General features: G+C 41.2%; 2 protein-coding genes across 3 annotated transcripts; both read right to left on the bottom strand.

Moving 5' to 3' along the window:
* Window positions 1-298: 298 nt before the first annotated feature.
* On the bottom strand, window positions 299-12,279 carry arhgdia (Rho GDP dissociation inhibitor (GDI) alpha). Of its 2 annotated transcripts, none has more exons than XM_086288791.1 (6): window positions 12,169-12,279; window positions 4,022-4,220; window positions 3,150-3,233; window positions 2,591-2,667; window positions 2,371-2,434; window positions 299-2,100 (listed from the first exon to the last, which is right to left on the bottom strand). In XM_086288791.1, the coding sequence occupies exons 2-6, from the start codon at window positions 4,212-4,214 to the stop codon at window positions 1,898-1,900; spliced, it is 621 nt and encodes a 206-aa protein (XP_086144917.1). In that variant the 5' UTR covers window positions 4,215-4,220; window positions 12,169-12,279; the 3' UTR covers window positions 299-1,897. The 2 variants fall into 2 exon arrangements, with proteins under 2 accessions (XP_086144917.1, XP_086144918.1); XM_086288792.1 differs by lacking the exon at window positions 12,169-12,279 and adding an exon at window positions 5,481-5,627.
* A 1,490-nt stretch (window positions 12,280-13,769) lies between these two features.
* On the bottom strand, window positions 13,770-17,102 carry alyref (Aly/REF export factor). Its single transcript, XM_086288789.1, has 6 exons — window positions 16,718-17,102; window positions 15,139-15,297; window positions 14,898-15,045; window positions 14,738-14,801; window positions 14,460-14,655; window positions 13,770-14,364 (listed from the first exon to the last, which is right to left on the bottom strand). The coding sequence occupies exons 1-6, from the start codon at window positions 16,955-16,957 to the stop codon at window positions 14,350-14,352; spliced, it is 822 nt and encodes a 273-aa protein (XP_086144915.1). The 5' UTR covers window positions 16,958-17,102; the 3' UTR covers window positions 13,770-14,349.
* Window positions 17,103-20,087: the final 2,985 nt, after the last annotated feature.

The raw sequence follows: 20,087 nt of genomic DNA, 5'->3' as shown, positions 1-20,087 counted from the left end.
TTAGTAATTATTCTCAGGATGATGTCAGTAATTACAAAAGCCTGCCCTAGGCACTTGTTTTTACTGCACTACAAACCTCTTAAAGTACATTTACAAAGAACAAAGACAACAAAGTGAATATATACAAAATGCAGCACTATTACCTTTCAAGTAAATACTGCCCAGAGAGCGAGTTTCTTGGCAGAGGTTTGAGCTCTGAGTGCTTCTTTGTTTTGCTAATAGTTGCAAAAGTGCTCATGAAGGAAGTTTGTTTGGTAATAACCCTGAATAAAACACGACACACACACACACACACACACCCAGTCTGAACACTTTAATGTGAACACAGATCAGTAAACTGTAGGGTAATACAAATAGCACACATCGAGTCTCACTCAACCCACAGAGGAAAAACATCAGTCCACGGCACGAGAGCTGAACGAAGCTTGACGGGCTTCACTCGGATACTTATGGAGTGTATTTAAAAAAAAAAAAAAAAAAAAAAAAAAAAAAAAAGGAAAAACACTTTCATATGGCAGGATGTGTTAACCATCAGTGTCTGGTTAAAGGACTCGCGTCTCTATTCTGGTTCATAAGTCAATTATAGACTATTCTGAGCTCTGTCGAGTCAGCAGAGGCGGCGCGTGGCCGGTCGGGAGAGTCTGGAGGCACAGTCAGCAGTGGTAATCTTTAACTTGAGCAATACGAGGTGAGCGGTTTAACAGTTTTCTGCGGTGTTCGGTTCAATAGGGAACTGAGGTAACGCACTAGAATTGATGTCCTCAGGAACATAAGAGGAGACTGGGTGATATAAAGCCATTAGTACAACCCGGACTCTTAGATTTAGAGTTCATTTATTAGATTTGAAGAAACCTACAAAGTACTGAAATGAAGGTGTTGGCGAATAAAGCTGATATGATTGACACCCTGAAACAAGGAGACTAGCATGTCCTCAGTCCTGATTCCCTGTCAATGTAATACAAAATCTGTTAAAACAGGCTCACACGATGGTCTGGCAAATATAATATTTAATAGTAAGAAGGCAACTGGCTCAACTAGGCTGTCTATTTTTTATTATTTTTTTTTTTTATTTACTTGTTAAGGCCACGCGGCTGCTAAAAAACAAAATAAAACCTGCCAAAATACCCTGATCAGGAAAAAAAAAAAAAAAAAAAAGAACAAACAGCCACAGCTAAAGCGAGGGAATGCAAGGGGGTTAGAGGTAACTGCTTTCCCTCTTCTCTCAGCAGAATTTGCTGGCTGTTCGACTATCTGGAAAAAAGAAGTGGCCTGAATTCCAAATAATTTAACAAGACCCAACTACAAATAATCTGCTCAAAGGCTTTAGGCGGGCTGTGTCCAAGATTTGTGTCCAGCAATTACTGCTCAGTGACCGTACAGCGATCGTGTGCACGCAGCACTTTAGCTTCCTGTACAATTCTTTCCAAGGCAGATCGTGGTAATCGTACAAAACAATGTGAAAAAGAGAGAAAAGAAAGGAAGGAAAAAAGTGATAGGAATCAAATTTGCTTGTTAACAGATGCTTTTTTTTTTTTTTTTCCTTTTTTATAAACAAACTGTAACCAAAAATCTGGATAATGAACACCATTTACTTTCTCCGGGTTTTTTTTAAGATGTCATTCTTGTAATAAAGGCTGGTGCAAACAAAAATCAATCAGCGTTGCTATGGGAGGAATGATGAAGTGATTGGAATTTAGAAGAAAAGGAAAATAGATGGAACCGCAGGAGAGGAGTGAGCAAGCTGATGGACGGAGAGAGCAAAAGACTGAAACAATCCAATATCCAGGGGGAGGTGGGAATGATGGCAAGAAAAAAAGAAAAGCGGAAACAAAGCAGAGGAAGACATTGGTGGACCAGCGAGCGAGTGTGGGAAGGGGGGAAAAAAAAATCAAAAAAATCAGTCCTTCCAATCCTTCTTGATAGCGAGGCTCCATTCCCAAGACAGGTGATCGTTTTTGTCGTCATCGGTGAACTTGGACTTGATATGGTAGGTGCCGCGGGCCAGCATCCCTTTTGGGGCTTCCTCCATTGTGGTGAGGAACTCGTAGTCCTCGTTTGGTCTGGGGCCGTAGCTGCCCACCATGTAATCAGACTTGTCAACTGCACATCACAGAGGGAAAGAAAAAGGAGAACTTTAGGATCAAGAGGCAGACTCACTAGTTTTTATTTTGTTTTGCCTTTTGTTTTTAAGTCAGTTTAGCTCCAGCATGGATTTTTATCATATGAAAATGGTTATAGTTTTAGTTTCATTGTTTTTTAATAATTACTGTATGGTGACCATGTATGAGAGGCAAGGTTTAGGAAAATCAGTACAGCTTTATAAAAAACCCCCAAAAAAACAGCAGAGTGAGATGATTTGAGCAGGCTCACCTTTAACTCCTTTCCTGAAAGTTTGCTGCATGTACTTCAGGCCTGACACGATCTCTTTGTTGACCTGCAGAAGGCAACAAGAGTTAAATTCCTCTGAAAAGCCTCTGACGATAATGATAGTGCTCTGCAGACTGCAGTTACATCTCCAGCAGTGCTGTAACAACAACACTGCGACGTAAACAGAGCGCAGTGGCGAGTGTGACAAACACCAGACTCTCACCTTGAAGCAGATCTTTATTCTGTACTCAACTCCCTCCTTCATCGGAAACGGGTTCTTCCTGAAGCCTTCCAGGTCCCCTGGCAGAAAGCAACACAGCAGGGACAGAAGAGTCAGATTCTTTCCACTTTGACAATAAATAAATAAATAAATAAATATATATATATATATATATATATATATATATATATAGCAGGCTGATAAACAGTTCCCGTGGATTTTGGGGTTTCAACACCCTGTAGTAAGAATAATGACCACCAGGGGGAACAATGTCACAAGTGAGCCTCTGCTCTGCTGGAGGGGGCTGAAGTTTCAGGAAATGGCTCATTAACGCGGACACATAGGAATCAAGTCGACACCGATTAGTGAACTAATGACCCAGCAGGCCTATGACCCCCACCACACACACACACACACACACACACACACACACACACACACACACACACACACACACACACACACACCAATGAGACTTGTATGCCAGCCTCACTTCTGCTCACTTATTTTAGATTTCTAGTTTCTAAACTAAAATCGGCACGGACACACCTGCTCTACTTACCAGTCAGATCGAGGACCAGATTGTTTGGAGCCGTATCGCACACCAGAACCATCTTCGTCACCTGGACGTTGGGGACAGTGGGATCTAAGACAAGAAGAAGAAGTCACGCAATTAAAAACATCGTCACAGTATAGCAGGAGACAGAACATCTCATTAGTTTGAATAAAACAACAAAAATGCTCAGGGGAGGTGTTACGTACACACACATCCATTTGTGTGTATATAACTACTCGAACACTCACTCTACGTTGCATTTAATTTCAGTGAAATTTGTCTAAAACATTAAATGCTCGTATCTGGCGAGTTAGAAACGCCATAACAATCTCTGCTTTTCAAGCTCTTGAACTGAAATTGTACTCCGGAAAGGATTTGCTTTACTTTGCACACGTGGAGTTGCTCTACTTTCATGAATACTGTGCTAAAATTAGTAATTTAAAGCCTTTTAACTAACAAAGATTTCAGATCAACAGTACCAGCATGCTGTATGACAGTAAATCTGTATATTTTTTAAACAGATTTCTTTGCTGAGAATATAACTCAATGGCAAAAATACAGGAAAGAGTCTGTCTGAGCTGTTAATGACTAGTTTCTGACTCATCAGCTCAGTTTTCAATATTCTAACTGTTTCCACAACAAATTCCTGGCCTTGTGATACGCCGTGCTATTGGTAGGACAAACATGTTGAGCAACAACGTTGGCAGGTTTATTAAAGAATGACTTTAACATACTTTTGTCATGTCGTCACTACACAGGTTTTAATCATAAATTTAAAAAAAGGCACAAGCTAAATCCACAAGAAAAAACACTCCAACTCTTCTTGAAATCAACGCGTATTTAAGCTTATTGATGTATGTTAATTAACATCAACACACCAACGACTACAGCAGCTGCGTTTCCCAGCAGCGCCTCCTTGTACTTGCGCAGGCTCTCGTCATCTTGGTCCAGCTCCTGGATCTCCTTCAAGCTCTTCTGGGCGGGGGGTTTGTAGTTGACAGAAGAGTCGCTCTCATCATTGGCTGCTGCGATCGCTGCCAGCTCCTCTGGTGTGGGCTCGTGCTCTGCCATGGTGTGCTAATTGCAGCAGGAAACATTGACAGAAGAGAGAGGAAGGGTTAGATGACAGGAAAGTAGAGTAATACACTTTGACCAACAGAGGTTCGCACCACAGACTGCTTCTCCTTTTCACTCTTGCTACGAAGCAAAGTAGCGACGGGCTGTTTAAGACTTCCAGCTGCTGGGATTCATTATCCTGAGGGATAACAAACTTTGACCTGGGCACAGCACTCTAAAGCTGCAGGTCATGTAGGAAGAAACAGCCTATTCTACTGCTTTAATAGTTCACATGCTGAAAGACAAAGTAATGGCATCTGCTCTGCAAAAACTTTCACTTCAGAGCAACTTCCCTGTTCAAACAGAGTGACAAGAGGAACAATCCACAGAGCTCGTGTGCACTATTTTCTTCATTAACAGGCAGCTGGCAACAGGTCAGCTATATTGAAATAAACCAAAGATGAGTCAGTTTTGTGCCTTGCGGGCAACTTTCACATTATTTTGACAAGAGCCCAGCCACTTCCAAAGCCCCTTTGTTTATTCAACACCTCAACACAGACTTGCACATATGCACACACCCTAGCAGACACGAGCCAAGACACATGACACTCTAACCCTCGCAGTCTACTTGGCGGACCAGCCAGTTTCCCTGATGTCGCAGCGATGACATACAGCAGAGGTTGGTGGTCTAAGAAGCTGATGGTTATCTGAGCTCCATGCTGTCCTAGTCTCTCCGGCTCAACAGCAAGTAAAAAAACAGCAATGCGCGCGTGGCCGTTTACACCCAGCTGTGCTCTCACAACCACTCTTACTGCTAATTGCCAGTGATTCTGAGCAGGCAACAGCACAGTAACACAATGAGACCTTGGACAACAAACCTGCTCTAGTTATGCAATTTATAACATCTGGTGCACAAATGCTGGGCAAAGCCTGCACAGTGCTGTTCAACACATGCAGCTGGATGATGGTACTGTGTAACACTTGCGTGAGGTCTGTTCTGCAAGCACAACAAGATGAGAACAGAACCTGCAGTCATCAACAAACTGATAGCACTTTTCTACTCTTATCGACCACTGAAGCCTCACGTACAGTGCAAACCACAGTCGCAGTCATACAGTGCTTTATCGACTTGAAGCAGTTGATTTATCACACATAGAAAGCAAGAAGGCAGAGACCTGCAACGGAAACACAAAGACCAGCTTTCATGCACTTTGCCCTTTGAGGCGAATCTCAAAGCAACTCTAAACTTCTAACAAAATTAGAAGAAGTGACACTACTTACTGTCAAATAATGAGGCAACACAGCAGAAAGCTCTTTCTGGTCAGCGACAATTATTTATTAATCTGCAGGTGTTGCCCTGTCTTGCCATGAACAGAACATTTCCTCCTAGCTAGCGAGCAGCTACACCCTCAAATGTCTCATCCTGCGTGTTTGCATGTTGAAAGAACTTCCTGTACTGCGCTGAATTTAACCATGCATCAACACGGGCCACACGTATCACTGTTTTAAACTGTGCAAAAATGTGCAGTATTGCATTAAACTGAAAGAGGAAGATTAGAGCACCAACTTCTTCTCCTTTAAACTCTTAGTTACACATGCTACAAAGATGCAGGCAGTGACTAACACCTCAGCTTCTTTTTCTTTTGTACTGTTGCAAATCAGGTTAACCCGGGAGGTAATGACACAATGAACGGGTACAGGCGAGCTAACAAATGCGGATAAAGCAAACGCACAAGAACCCACCAGACAAACAACCCTTAAGTGGCGACAGCTTACGAGGCCAGTTTCACCTGCTCAGTACAGGTTGTTACCCTCGGCAGCAGAATACAGCTGACACAACCTCACCCATTGCAGCAAATCACACTCAGCAAATGAACAGTGTTGAAAAAAACAAAACTGGTTTGTTGATCCGCCTAACCCTCTGCTCTGCTCTATTTTGCCTCCATATACAGTTGGGCATTAGCCAAGCAGGAACTGAGAATGCAGCACAGTTTGTTTTTTTTGTTTTCCCCAAATTGGGCCTCTATGCTCCCATAAAAGCACAAATTCCTCTTATCCCAATAGCTTGCTGGTTTGGCCTGTCAGCTGTGTGAGTGTTTCCTGGTCAAAAAGACAGGGAGAAAGAGACGGAGAAGAAAATCAGACCAGATATCACAGTGATGTGTCATATCATTCTTCAAGGCACAGGTTGTTTTTCTCGCTTCCTCTTCTCGACTTTCAATGCACTCCTTGTGACGGCTGTGCAGCGAGCAGCATTGTGACTGCAGCATACCAAACTGTCACACAGCAGGAAGTGCTCAGTCACAGAGAACTGGCATGTTTCTCTACTGGAAACTATTCTGAAAATCTCAAGTCAAAACTTCTGTCCTAAATCTCAGCTGTTAGTGTATAAAAATTATTATTTTTTGACTGGATCAGTACCTCACCTCCAAGATGAAAGTATGGCTGAATCTAATAACTATATACTATTCAGTTAGTGATTCTAAACCACTAGGTAAGTCACAAAGCAAACCTTGAACTGAGCTTCTACACCGTTGGCATTTTGAAACCGCAAATTTTTACATCGCAACGGAGACGCGCCAAGCTTTACTCTCCTTTTTTGACTCCAATGGGGGCCGAAATACAACAAAATGATTCTATTCTATTCAACCAGAGCTAAAACTAGACTGAGATCATAAAATCATCAAGACAGGTCATAAAATCAGAACATGGTTTAATTGCTTTAATTGTTGTACAGCGCTTTGTGAGCTCTATATAAAGAAGCTTTACTAAGAACACATGAAAAGCAGGTTTGCATTATGGCATTGCTGGCACAAGTAAGCATGCAGGGTTAAGACACTTCCTGCTTCCATTTTCATGCTTGGAAAACGGAAGCCAGTGTGTCCATCTTTTGTATACAGTGTACGATTGGATAACATTTTCCCAGAAAAACATGAATATGGTGCACAAAGAAACAGTTTCCAAATTTGTCTCTAATGATACTAAGCCTGGTAATGACTAGACTGACGTGAAATACAATCACCATAATAAATGCAGGCAGTCATTTCTGAACTGTAAAACTGCAGGGCATCTGATGAAGTTATTCCAGTGCATCGAGCCACATTTACCAACATAAGCACCAAGAAATTATAGATACGGCTGTTCTAAGTGTGGCAGACAGCCACATCACTTCAAGCTACTATCTTAATCAAGTGTGAAATTGTTGATTCAGCATATTTTTAAAGAGAGCCCTTTCCCCCCCCCTCGCTCAATCCATGTGGCTTGTGGCTAAGCAGCTACATACTGAGCTGACAGGAAAAGGCCCCGTCATTGTTCTGCCTGCTGGGAATCAACACAGAGGTCATGAGATCGTGTAAACCCACACTGGGATGTGCTGCTGGACTTCTCCTTTTCAGTGTCCCAACCTTCACCTGTGCTACTTTCTCCTTACAGGTGATAATCTCGCCGCTTGGCTGGACTAAGCAGCACAAATTTACAAACATACCAGGCTTGGCAGGAGTTGAGGCTTGAGATTAGTCTTGCTCCCTAGCAACACTGCTGAGCAGTAAGAAAAGGTGGGATTATGGATCACAAGGCATTCGGGGCCAGGAGAGGAAAGTGTTTGTGTGGAAGTGTCGCTGGTGACGCACCACGAAGCTCTCCTGCTGAAACATTAGTGACTGTGGCAAGTTATTGAGGTTAAGGAGGCACCAGGTAATCCCTGTGGGATGACACAAGAGCTACAGGTGTCATTAATATATGTGTGTGAGTGTTCATAAGGGTAATGAACTAGATATTATATTACTGAAACATCCATACAATGAAAGCAAACTTGTGGTTCTTGTGTTTGTCCTCATCTTTCAGGTTGCATATTGTTGTTATTGAATATCTACTTTTAACCATTAATGAGGTGAATAAAAAAAGTTATTCTTTCATATGCCACATCCCCTGGACAGAAATACTAGAAAACAAATTTTATAGAGTTTTTAAATCAAAGTTAAAGTCAACTTTTTATTCTCTACTAAAATACTGAGCATTATTTCGATAGTAAATAGAGATTAGAAGTGATGTATTCTGTATTTCCCTGGTTTACTTTCATTAAGCACCATGAACGGCATTATTTAAAAATTAAAATGTAACATTTATTATATATTTATAGAATATCTAATATATATATAAAAAAATAATAAAACATGGTTATGAGTTTAATCTACTAAAATTACTTAGATTTAACCTGGGTTTTTAGATCATGGAAAGTCAGGGTTCACAAAGCATTTTCTTTAGTTGTTGTTGGCATTTATTTTGATTTGCTGTTTGAGCATATTGGCATAATGTGGTTGGTGCTGGCATCACCTAACCAATCCTAAATATGGGATTAGAGCTACAGACTTCTAACAACAAACTGTAATCCTGAGAAAACATGAGGAAGTAAAAGACAAAACCCAAATGAATCCCAGCAACTGCAACAACAAAGTCTCAATAGATGCGACTCTAAATACAATCACGTATTCTATTCAATTTGTAGGCTGTGTAGGTATATCATTTTGATGTCCAAGACAGTTTTAGCCTTATTTAGTCTCAGGAGTGAGCACTTCAAAGGTATGCCTATAGATATAAAAGGTCAACAAGTGTGCTACAAGCCTTTGGAGCATCTGTTAAAAGGACTGTGACTACACAAAGCATATGTAGCAATAAAATTGCTTAGAAATAATTTGCAGAAAGCAGGAACAAAAAAAAGAAAAAAAAAAAAGAGGACATAATAGTTTCCTCTGTAGAGAATCAAACATTTACTGATGCCGTTCAAAGAAAGCCAAAGGGCTTACACACACATTTTAGGGTCCATCTCACTGTCTGCACTCAAAGGTTGATCGCTCATTTATTATCTGCTTTAAGGTGTCTGAAGATCCAGCATAAACTATCACGACAACAACAGGTTAATGTAGAGGTTTACCCCTGAGGCTACCTGGATAAGCCAGTTACCATCCCTCACAGTCCAGCCCTCTGGCCGTGGAAGATTTGATGTAATCTTATGAGCTCCGTTTAGAGCCACTGGTAATGCAATAGATGCTGCTGTTCAGGTTCTTCACTGCAGGCAAAGGGCAATGGAGCGGAGGGGGGAGGGGGACAACAAACAGCATATCACAGGCTGGAGTAAAGGCAAAAGAGAGCTGCAAACTGGAAAACCCTGAATACACGCAGGTTCAGCAACAACTCATATTTGTTAAGAATACTTTTTATTAGCCAGGTTTTCCAGTGATTAGGCACATACAGCAGCCAGGTGCAGGACAAAGTAAACCAATATGGGAAGCCTGCTTTACTGATAAATCAAAAAGTGGAAGTATTATCGCTGATAACTTACAGTCTGAATTTGTTTCATGGAATAAAGCACACGTTTACCTCAGAGACAAGAACAGGACATGAACAGCGCTTTACTAGACCTTTATGAGGTGACATTTAGCTCCTGGCCTTAACTCTATTCTAGAAAGTGATGCTTTGATCCTCTCAGCTCTCTGTGTTCTTGCTCTTTCATGCAGCTCTCAGTGCACATAAGCCCTTTGGAGTCGTTCAATTTTACCTACACAATCTCTCTACAGTTGCACTTTGCTTTAGCGGTGACTTCTCTGATTTGGGTGCGCCACAAAAATCCTAATCATCAAATCAGCAGATTGGGATTTGATTCGAAATGAACTACCCTGCAATGACTGTAATGGAAAGGGGTGCTGCTGTAAGACCACATCCTGTATCCACCGTCTCTGTAGTTCAACATTTTTTTTTTCATGCATACAGATCGAGAATATTTCACATGTATCAGATAATGTAACTATTATATCGTTCCGCTGTTATCTTGCTGTCATTTTAAGCTTTTTTTTTTTTTATTTATCTCAGTAGAAAATTGTGCACTTAGCACAATGACTGCAAAGAGCAGCGCTTTGGTGGCATGAATTAAGACCTGCACCACACACCACATGAAAATACCTTTCTGCTGTGCATCTGAGTAATGCAGAGCCCCCATGTTTGATGAAACTGATTAAGCCCGCAGCACATGTCTTCAAATAAGGAAGCCTTGCACCTCAGGCAGCAACTGAACCATTTTGTCTGTCAAGAAATTACTGCAAGCTTCCTTTTTCAGGCGGGCTTGATGATTCATATCCTTTAACGCGCTAACCACAGCACTGCACAACTGATCTTCTTCAAGCTAACCTGGGGGCCTAACTTAATCCAAGCTAAGCATTTTTTTAATGATAGAAATGCTAGAAGGCCTGCTCCTGAAGCCTCTAAAAAAAGAAGAAAAAAAACATGATAGGTTCAATCAAGTTGTAGGGGCAGTGCTAACATGCCAAATCTTTGAGGAAGTGCTGTAGAGCTGATGCAATCCAGAGGAACCCAACCCTAACAAATATAGACAAGTGGGTAGGATAAAAACAGAAATGCAATGAGATAAGGAGTGGAGGAGTATGCAGGGACACTGGTAAATCGGTTTAACATGTACTAATGAATAAAAGACTAAAATGTCACAGAAAGGGTTTAAATCCATGGTCAATGAGCAGCAGAAAGAACAGGAGTGGCTGTGAGAGAACAGAAAAGCAAAACATGTCTTCATCCCCAAGAAGGCCCAGGATAAATAGGAAGCTTTAAAAATAGCCGGTGAGAAATCCCTTCGAACAGCAGCAGGAAGCTAAGCGTGAATGGGAGAGCCAAGGCGCCAGCCACGCTGAAAGGTCAGGGCTTTGCGCTGCTACGCTGGCTAAGAAAGTCCACTAGAAAAGTGTGGCACATGGAGAAAAACAATGATTTGGTTAAAATCTCTTTTGTTATGTAAACTGAGAAGGGCAAATGCATCATCAACTTTACTTTGTCAGTTCATAGAAATATGCTCCAGCCATTTTTGCAGTTCAGGCCTGTGGTTTTGACCCTTGCACTCTTCACTGTGAGTTGCTGGAACATGTTTGAAGATTATAGCAGTGTCAGGAAAGCACACCAAAAATGTTAAGTACCGACCCTAAATGGGTCTTTCTCCTTTCTTTTCTAAACCTCTGTAGGCCTCTCCTCACACCAGAGGAAATAAACTGCTGCAAGACACATCCGCCCGCCACTGGAAGCTCGCAACATTTTAAATATGAGGTGAAGCAAGTGAACAATTCACGGCAGAAGTTGATTAAACAGAAGGTTCTCGACCTTCTATAAGAAAAGAAGGGGCCAAAAAATCCTCTACTTATCATGCACACACATATACAGGAAGGAAAGGGAGGCTTCACGGTTTGTGTGATCACGCTGAGAAATCACTTGCCAGCCATTCAGCCAAAAGCACACAGCTTAACTATCACACCCAAAGTGCTCAAGAAGTTACTCGATCTTGGCAGATTTGATCGACGTGCTCTGATTAATTGTTTGCAAGTAAAAAACAAAAAAAGCCAAAATGGTGGCTGCTTCAAGTGTAAGCTAATTCAAATTAAAAGACAGATGAGTTCCAGGAAGTGGCTGAAAAATGTTCCTCATATAAAGGACATGATCATGAAGAATGTGTTAAAGCAGACTAAACTACTAATTTGAACAAATCCCCTACTTTACTGGTCAGTGCAATCACTTTATGTGTGTGCTTTTAACAGCAACGGGTGACATTTCGTTACTTAATAGCCCCAACCCTCTCAGCTCAGATCGGGTTCAACACCCGGAAATTCACAACTAACCGACGGCTTCGAACAACCTTACAGTGACTTCGCTGTAATTTTAAGAAAACGACATTAGTGCAACTACGGGAGTATAACATGCTATTAAAAAGTAGTTCCTTAACTACAGTAAGCGATTATTTGGTAAACATTTTTTCTAGAATTCAGGTTCAAGCGGTAAGTTAGCCGTTTTTTTTTCCTTTTTTCTTAGCAAGTAATCGATAGAAATTTGCCGGAGCAGCTTAAGGACGTATATTAACGCACATTTAACAGAATAAAATACATTATAAGAAGACTTAAGTGGGTGTTTTATCTACTCTTACCGTTTTACTTGTGGTTGGCTGGAAACGTCTCCTGTGAATGGGAGTGCAGTGAAGCGGCAGAGGAAAATCTGAGCCCGGTGCCGCCGACGGGCACAATGTCCGGTATGCCACCTTCAAAATAAAGGGCGACAAAAAAAACACATTTTTAAAAACGTAGCCCCAGCTGCACGCAGTATAGATACAATACATTTTAAAAATAGAAAATATCCACAACAAAGTATTTTTTAAGCTCGACTATGAATTTTCTTTGTATGTGGTTCAAATAACTTAATGTTAAGTACAATTTAGAATAGTATTTTTACTGAGTGCAGTACTGACCCACACATATGGTTCTTACACACACACTGGACTTTCTGGACTTTGGTTTTGCACAACACTGGTCACTATATTCTTCATTTCCGGTTAATACTTGTACAGCTGCTGTTATTGTGTATATATTTATTTATATTTATATTTCTTCATACATTCTTATATAGTTCTATATTGTGTATTTTGTTGTACAGTTATTTTATTTTCAACTTTAATTTATATATTTATCTTTATCTTATTCTTCCCAGTTAAATTTACCCTTCATTCTAATTTGTGTTGTACAGTTATTTCATTTTTAACCTTAATTTATATTTTATTCCTTCCTAGTTAAATTTACCCTTTTTAATTTTTCATATTTATTTCCTATCTTATTCATAGCCTTTTCCTTTTTTGTTCTCTTTAGGTCACGAGCAGTTGTCCAAGCATTTCACTACATATCGTACTGTGTATGACTGTGTACGTGACAAATAAAATTTGAATTTGAATTTGAATTTGAGTGGGGACTTCTAGTTTTAGTATCTTTATACTTGTGTGACAGTGCATTTTAATTAATCGTGTATGAATTGCTATTGTTTATTTTTTATATGAGTTCAAATAAACTGCAAAACTACATTTCAGTCCATCAGTAACTCATAAACTATATATGTAACGTTCTTATTTGTATTATGGGTAGACTATTTATGTTTTCTGAATGTATAACCTATACTTCACACTGAAGTGTGAAGCTAGCATCGAATTGTCACTTTTACCTATAAATCGTACTACGCTGCTATATGAGAACAATAATAATAATAATGATAATAGAACAGGATAAAACGTTTATATAAAAGTCGCGCAGATAAGATCAGATGATTTCCACGTATTACCTTGAAAGCCAACCGGAAACTGTTCTTCTGAACGTTTCACACTTTTTGCCCCGCAACGCTTCCGGGAAATATACGCTTCGACACGCGTGGGCATGCAGATGTAGTTACCTTTTGTGGCTGTTTTTACACTACGTTCACTTCACGCCCTTTGGTTTTTAGTCACTTGATCACATCTGTAGCACAGCACATAAGCCTCTTTACAGACTTTGAGATTTAATACACGCCTGTGTGCTTGCAAAAGGCGTGGTGACGAGCACATACTGAAAACTTAAAGGTATATAGCAGAGCAGGGTGCCATCTAGTGGCTGTACTTCAACAGTATCATTTTCTGCAGCAAATAGAGCACGTTGGGCCTACAACTAATGCGTGCATTACAATTAATCCAGTCCTCCATCTGCTAGTTAGCAAAGGTTTTCGAAACCCAAGTTCTAGGCCACTCCTTTTATTTTTCCATTTAAATGGCAAATCTGTATTTTACAGTTGTTGCAAGTTTCCAAAACAATGCAAATGTTTATTCCAAAATACAGAAACGTCAGCAAATACAGGTCTTTAATCCTGATACGCTACAGGTGAAATAATACATTTTATAGTGAACTATAGTGCACAAGTAGACATATGACCAGAAAAAACAAAAAAAACAAAGAAAAACAAAACCCAAACAAAGGGACATTTAATGTGGTTAATATGCACTGCAGGTTTTTATTACAATTGTTTAACTACAGGGTAGAAGAACAAACTGGGGAAACCCAGTTCCATAACCTACAGTTGAAACCATTTTTTTCCACCAGAAGAGAGAGGAGGGAAAAAAAAAAAAAAAAAAAAAAAAACAAAAAACACAAACAAAACTGGTAAAAAACACTTTGGAGCATTTAAAACAAGAGGTGGGGCAATATTTTCAATCACATTAGAAGACAACCAAGTGTAAAATAATCTGCACATTTGTAACAGCCACCCTTCTGTGCAGACAGGAAGGGACGACGACCCTCAGGAGCTTGTTTTTACGTTCTTAGCTGGTGTCCATCTGAGAAAACAAACCAAGAGTTAATTAGACATGTGAGAAAATGGACAATCCGTTACTCAGAAGAAATCATATTTAAAAGTTTCAGGTAGACATACCCTGGCATTGTAGGCATCTAACTGGGCATCGAGCTCCTCTGCTGACAGCTGCTGCTTGCTACTACCGCCACGGCCGCCTCGTCCTCGTCCTCTAGGGCCACCTGCACCACGCCCTCCACGGCCTCTCTGCATGCCTCCAAAGCCGCCACCACCACGACTTCTGTTCATCATGCCTCCTCCGCCGCCTCTGTTCAGACTGAAGATAAAGGAGTCTTTACACATCGAGTCATCAAATGCATTTGCTGCCCCCTCCCAAACAAAAAGAAATATTAACGTACCCCTGCATTGGCCGTCTCTGTGTGTCGATCTGTGATGTGACGAGCTGAATGTTCATAGGCCGCCCTAAAAACACAAACACCATGAACCTCAAAATCTTTACAGAAGCAGCGAACTTTAAGAAACTGTTTATACTGGCAGGTCAAAGAACGTAAGACTTACCATCCAGTGGGATGCCGTTGTATTGCTTCATGGCCTTGAGCGCATCTGCCCTCCTTTCAAAGTGGACATCGGCAGTTCCCAGGCTTCTTCCTGATCGGTCGTAATGAACTGCGGCCTTTTTCAGAGTTCCAAACTCAGCAAAAAGTTCCTAAAAAACACACGCCCAAAACAATTGGTCCCTCTTGATCCAGACTGTTAAACACACCAACCCAGGCCAAGAATCACAAACAACTTAGAATACCTGAATATCTGCATCTGAGACCCCAAAGTCGAGATTGGACACGAGGAGCTTCCCTCCAGTTTCCACGCCAGCTCCTCCTCCACCTCCAGCAGCACCATTGAAGCCGCTGAAGCCGTTGTCGAACATGTCATGCTGCCACTTATCTGGAAGCTGTTTAGGCTGCAACAGACGAAAGAGAACGCACCTGCTGACTTCAGGATCCCCTTGCCTCTGCTATTCACAGAGTCCACACGGCTGGGTGTTGGGGCAAGCAGGGGCTCCACTTCCAACATGGCCAGGGTGCTCAGGTCCCCCAAGAGGATCCCCACTATTCCCTGCCCACCCCAATCACTACAAGCAAGTGAATCACTTCAGACATATAAGGACATACACAAGACAACTTAATATATATAGAATAATTAAAAGGCAAGGGGATGTCTTGTATACAACCTGTACATGCATACACTTTGGATACATTTTCTTTTCTTTTTTTTTAAAGTACATGTCTTTTCAATGACCAAGTTCAAATGGAGCCAACTGATTTTATTATAGCCCACTCCCACCCATAATCTCTATGTTTAAACCCAAACAACCTCCCATGCTAGCTACAAAAATTGCCCACTGTTTTCTTGCCAGCTGCACCTCCACCAGAGGCCTTCCAGACATGATCCTCAGGGACACAGGGGTCGCCGTCTGAAGCAGCGTTGCCTCCAGCGTTGCACCATGTTTTCCAGGCCCGCCCAAGAGTTCTTTACCAAGCCACGAAAAGGGCTTTCATGAAGGGGGAAATGTCCATAGGATGAGTGGGGAAGGGGATGTAAACAAACTGAAAGGGGGCCCAGCTATCCCCCCATCAATGAGCGTGGATTATCTGAGCGTCCATTTTGAGACACGCCATTTTGACTGGGGCTTTGTTTAGATATTCATTCACAATTAAGGAGTGATGATTTGCCTTAAACATGAAAACTATCAGAGAGGAGGTTTAAAGTCCACTGATCCATCCAAACAGCAACAGCCACACCGGTTGAATAGCCACCAAAATGGGCCTTGCTGAGAAGAGCGTCAGCCACTCCCGAACAAAAGGCCGTCTGGTCGCTGCGCTGGGACTTGACCAAAAAAAAAAAAAAAAAAAAAGGAGGAAGGATTTTGCTCCCACGATAGTAGCGTGCGGGTAGACTTTGTCGTTGATGAGATTTCCTTTCACCATCAATTTGACACAAGAGGTGGAAAAGCACCGATATGGACCTTGGACGACTAGCTCTAAATTAAGGTGCTTGATTCAAAATGGCGCCGCTTCGGCCTTTACGATCCAACTTTAGCTAGTTAGCCAACACGGCTAACACAACTGCTCTCTCCAAAAAGGGCTCCTCTTGAAAAAGGATGTAACACATACGGATTGTGGGAGAGGGGACACAATATGCATACAACTTCCATTAATGCTTAGCCGCCAATTATAGAGCTCTCCTCCGAAGGGAAAACTCGGCGGCTAGCAATCATTTTATTCGCTTGACTAGCAAGCTGGCTAGGGGATTAGCTACAGAACGACGTTAACCAGGCATTTTCAGCTTTGTCGAAGGCTTTTCCTTTAACTTTCTCATACCCTGCTGTAAGGCGTTGGTCTGCCTCTAGCGCGTTTCGGGATCTGTCGATTCCTCATCGGGCCGGATCCGCCGCCTCGGCCTCCAAATCCTCCACCGCTGATTCCGAGACGCCCGGGGCCTCCTCCTCCACGGCCGCCTGCGCCTCCGCGGCCTCGACCTCTGCCGCCCCGGACTCCACCTCTCTGCTGCCTGTTCTGCTTGATAATGTCGTCTAGAGACATATCCATTTTATCGGTCATTATGCTGCCCCAATAATGCTAAACTGTTAATGAAATAGTTAAAAAAAAGTAAAGCCCTAGACTTCAATGGTCCCTCTGCCTGCTCTTTCCTCTCTCTCCCCGACGACAAAACACAATGAGCAGACCTTTGCTCAATAAAGAAAAACAGTTTCGTCGCGTATCATACGTAGATATACGTCAACGCGTAGTAACAGCTTTCTGTCCAATCAGACTTTAGTACAAAGTTACCAACAGGGAATTGCTATTGTTTTGCTCCCCAGATGAGTATCGGTAAACAATTAACAGTATCGTCCGAAACACTAAATCTACAATTATTCAAATAATCTAAATATTAAATAAATTTACCGTTTTCACTGTAAATTTCATTATTTTGAGTTGTAGTTGAAAGTCTTCAGTACACAAACTACTACAGCTATGTGTGTATAAAATAACTGAAATAAAAACAAACGAAAAATAAAGAAAATGTACCACTGTTAGTCAGTTTGAATAAATATGTACATATTTGTGGCCATAACCGATCGTCATGGTAATTTTTTGGCTTTTAATGATTTTTGTGAACTGACGTTTTCCAGTGTGGAATGATTGTAAAGCACTGGCTAAACTATAGATATACACCCCACAATTGTCCAAACTGCACCTAAACCAGACACTGCCTGCTGACAGTTACATTGCACAAAGTGTTTGGAATAACGAAGAAGTAGGACCACCTCCAAATCACCTCACTTCACATAAAGTCAGTGGCTAAGTGGTTGAAACCTGGACACATTTGGTGTTTCAACAACTGGTTTTGGCATGGATAAACATAAAGCTGCTTCAATGGCCTTCCCAAAGCCCCACTTCAACCCTATTGAAAATCTGTGGACTACACTTAAACGTAAGTGCCAGGAAATCAAGCAATTTAAGTGACCTTTGCAAATTCTGCCCATAAGACTGGTCAAATGTCCACTTAGAATTATGCCAAAAATGTTTATGGCTAACAAAAGTGTGTTATCAAGGTGCAACTTGCTAAATTGTGGGGTGAGCCTGCATGTATACTTCTGCATACATAAATTCAAACTTGTGCGCCCAAATGGTGTTTTTTTTTTTCTCAAGTCATTAATGATGTATGGTGTACAATCATTCCACTGTGGAAAAAGAACAGTTCAAAGAAATAATTCATCAAAGTCCAACTGTGTGGATAACAATCTTTAATACAGCGCTTTGAATAAAAGCATAATTTTCCAAGATTGCTTTTTTAGAGCTTAGTAAACAGCTTTTTTACCCTCTGGATCAATTTCAGATTTTTTCCGCATTTAGAAATAGAAAATGCATTGAGTCATATGGTATCCAATTTTTAGGCACTGATGGTGTGATAACAGCTGCAGCTACACAGAGCTGTGCAGGTTGAGATTACCACACTCACAACTAGGTTTGGATATTTTAACAATGCCTGCATTCATCCAGTCCAATTCAATAAATTATTAAAGACATTTTTACCCTTGGCTTAGTTATCCCTTGCTGGCACAATCTGTCAGTTCAGACACAGTTATCTATCACCTATATATCCATCGATATTTTTAACCACACATCCGGTTCAAGGTCAGGCAGAGCTGAAAGTGGGCAAGGGGTGGGGTACACCATGCACAGGGTAACACAGAAACACAAATAACCATTTACACCCTTTTGACTACAGCCAGTTTAGAATCACCATTTGATCCAACCTGTATGTTTGGAGATTTAAAGCACTTAGCTAAGTTAAATTAATCAACAAGATCGAATTATCTACTGCAATAAATTAAACAAACAGCTGCAAATAATTAAGCTGCAAAATGGATCAGTATATAATGAGATGTTAAAAAAGCTCCTGTAGGTGTTATATAAATGATAATGGACTGGTTCTTATATAGTGCTTTTCTACCCTAGTTGAGCACTCAAAGCACTTTGTACAACATCCCTCATTCACCCATTCATTTCTATGCTTTATCTAACTCCTAAGGGCTTTCTATCAAACACTGACACACATTTACACTTCAATGGATGTATCAGAAAACAACTCTGGGTTCAGACTGGAGCACCCAGGAATCAAGCCAACAATCTTCTGATCCACCTCCTGAGCTACAGCCACCCCAGTACTATTATATATACACTATATTGCTCGTCTGTCTTAACACACATGTGAACTTGAGTGACATCCCAATTTTAATTCAGAGGGTTTAATATGATGTCTGCCCACCCGTTGCAGCTAGAACAGCTCCAACTCTTCTGGGAAGACTTTCCACAAGGTTTAGGAGTGTTTATGGGAATTTTGGACCATTCTTCCCAAAGCACATTTGTCAGGTTGGATGAGAAGTCCTGTCTTGCAGTCTAATCTAATTCATGCCAAAGATGTTCTGTTGGGTTGAGGTCAGGACTCTGTGCAGGATAGTCAAGCTCTCACTCATCCATGCCTTTATGGATTTTTCTTTGTGGTCAAGTTGAAACGGGAAGGGGCCATCTCCGAATTGTTGCCCAAAATGTCTTGGTATGCTGAAGCAACAGTTCTTTCACTGGAACTAAGGGGCCGAGCCCAGCTACTGAAAATCAGCTCCACACCTTAATCCCCCGTCTACCAAACTTCACATCTGGTACAATGCAGCAGATAAGTACTGTTGTCCTGGCAACTCCCAAACCCAGACTTGCCAATTGGATTACCAGATAGTAAAGCGTGGCTCATCACTCCAGAGAACACGTCTCGACTGCTCTAGAGTCCAGTGGTGGCGAGCTTTGCACCACTGAATCTGACGCTTTGCATTGCACTTGGTGATGTAAGGATTCAGCGATCTGGAAGGTTGAGTGAATACTTTTGTCATTAAAGTGTATAAGACTGCCTTAAAAAGGAGGTTTTGAGAAATATCAGACCTCTAAAATGGTCATATATGTATGATTTCATAGTAAGATCACCCAACAAGGTCAAGCCTGGTTGTCTTTACCTTTGGAGTATCATCTGCTCCACCCTACACGTTGACTGTGCGTAAAGTGCCTTGCAAAGGGATACATCTAAATTGCTGACTTTTTAAATATTGGATCTGAAAAATAATAAAATACTATAATAATTAAAAAGAAAAACAATTAAAATAATACCAATACTGGTGAAAACAAAGGCTATCTGAAC

This window comes from Aulonocara sp. 'chitande type north' Nkhata Bay, linkage group LG4 (assembly GCF_057382095.1).
Source record: "Aulonocara sp. 'chitande type north' Nkhata Bay isolate Kocher_YH1m ecotype deep benthic linkage group LG4, A_spYH_male_GT1.1, whole genome shotgun sequence".
Classification (NCBI taxonomy): domain Eukaryota; kingdom Metazoa; phylum Chordata; class Actinopteri; order Cichliformes; family Cichlidae; genus Aulonocara; species Aulonocara sp. 'chitande type north' Nkhata Bay.
This window is presented reverse-complemented; position numbering and strand designations above follow the sequence as displayed.

Excerpts from the sequence above, each read along its gene's own strand:
- arhgdia (XM_086288791.1), bottom strand. The coding sequence starts at position 4,214 with ATGGCAGAGCACGAGCCCACACCAGAGGAGCTGGCAGCGATCGCAGCA. Across the intron at positions 2,435-2,590 it reads GAATAAAGATCTGCTTCAAG|GTCAACAAAGAGATCGTGTC; the intron begins GTGAGAGTCTGG and ends TGCCTTCTGCAG. Across the intron at positions 2,101-2,370 it reads TTTCAGGAAAGGAGTTAAAG|TTGACAAGTCTGATTACATG; the intron begins GTGAGCCTGCTC and ends TGTGATGTGCAG.
- alyref (XM_086288789.1), bottom strand. The coding sequence starts at position 16,957 with ATGACCGATAAAATGGATATGTCTCTAGACGACATTATCAAGCAGAAC. Across the intron at positions 15,298-16,717 it reads GACCAACGCCTTACAGCAGG|CCTAAACAGCTTCCAGATAA; the intron begins GTATGAGAAAGT and ends CGTCTGTTGCAG. Across the intron at positions 15,046-15,138 it reads TCTCAGATGCAGATATTCAG|GAACTTTTTGCTGAGTTTGG; the intron begins GTATTCTAAGTT and ends TGTGTTTTTTAG.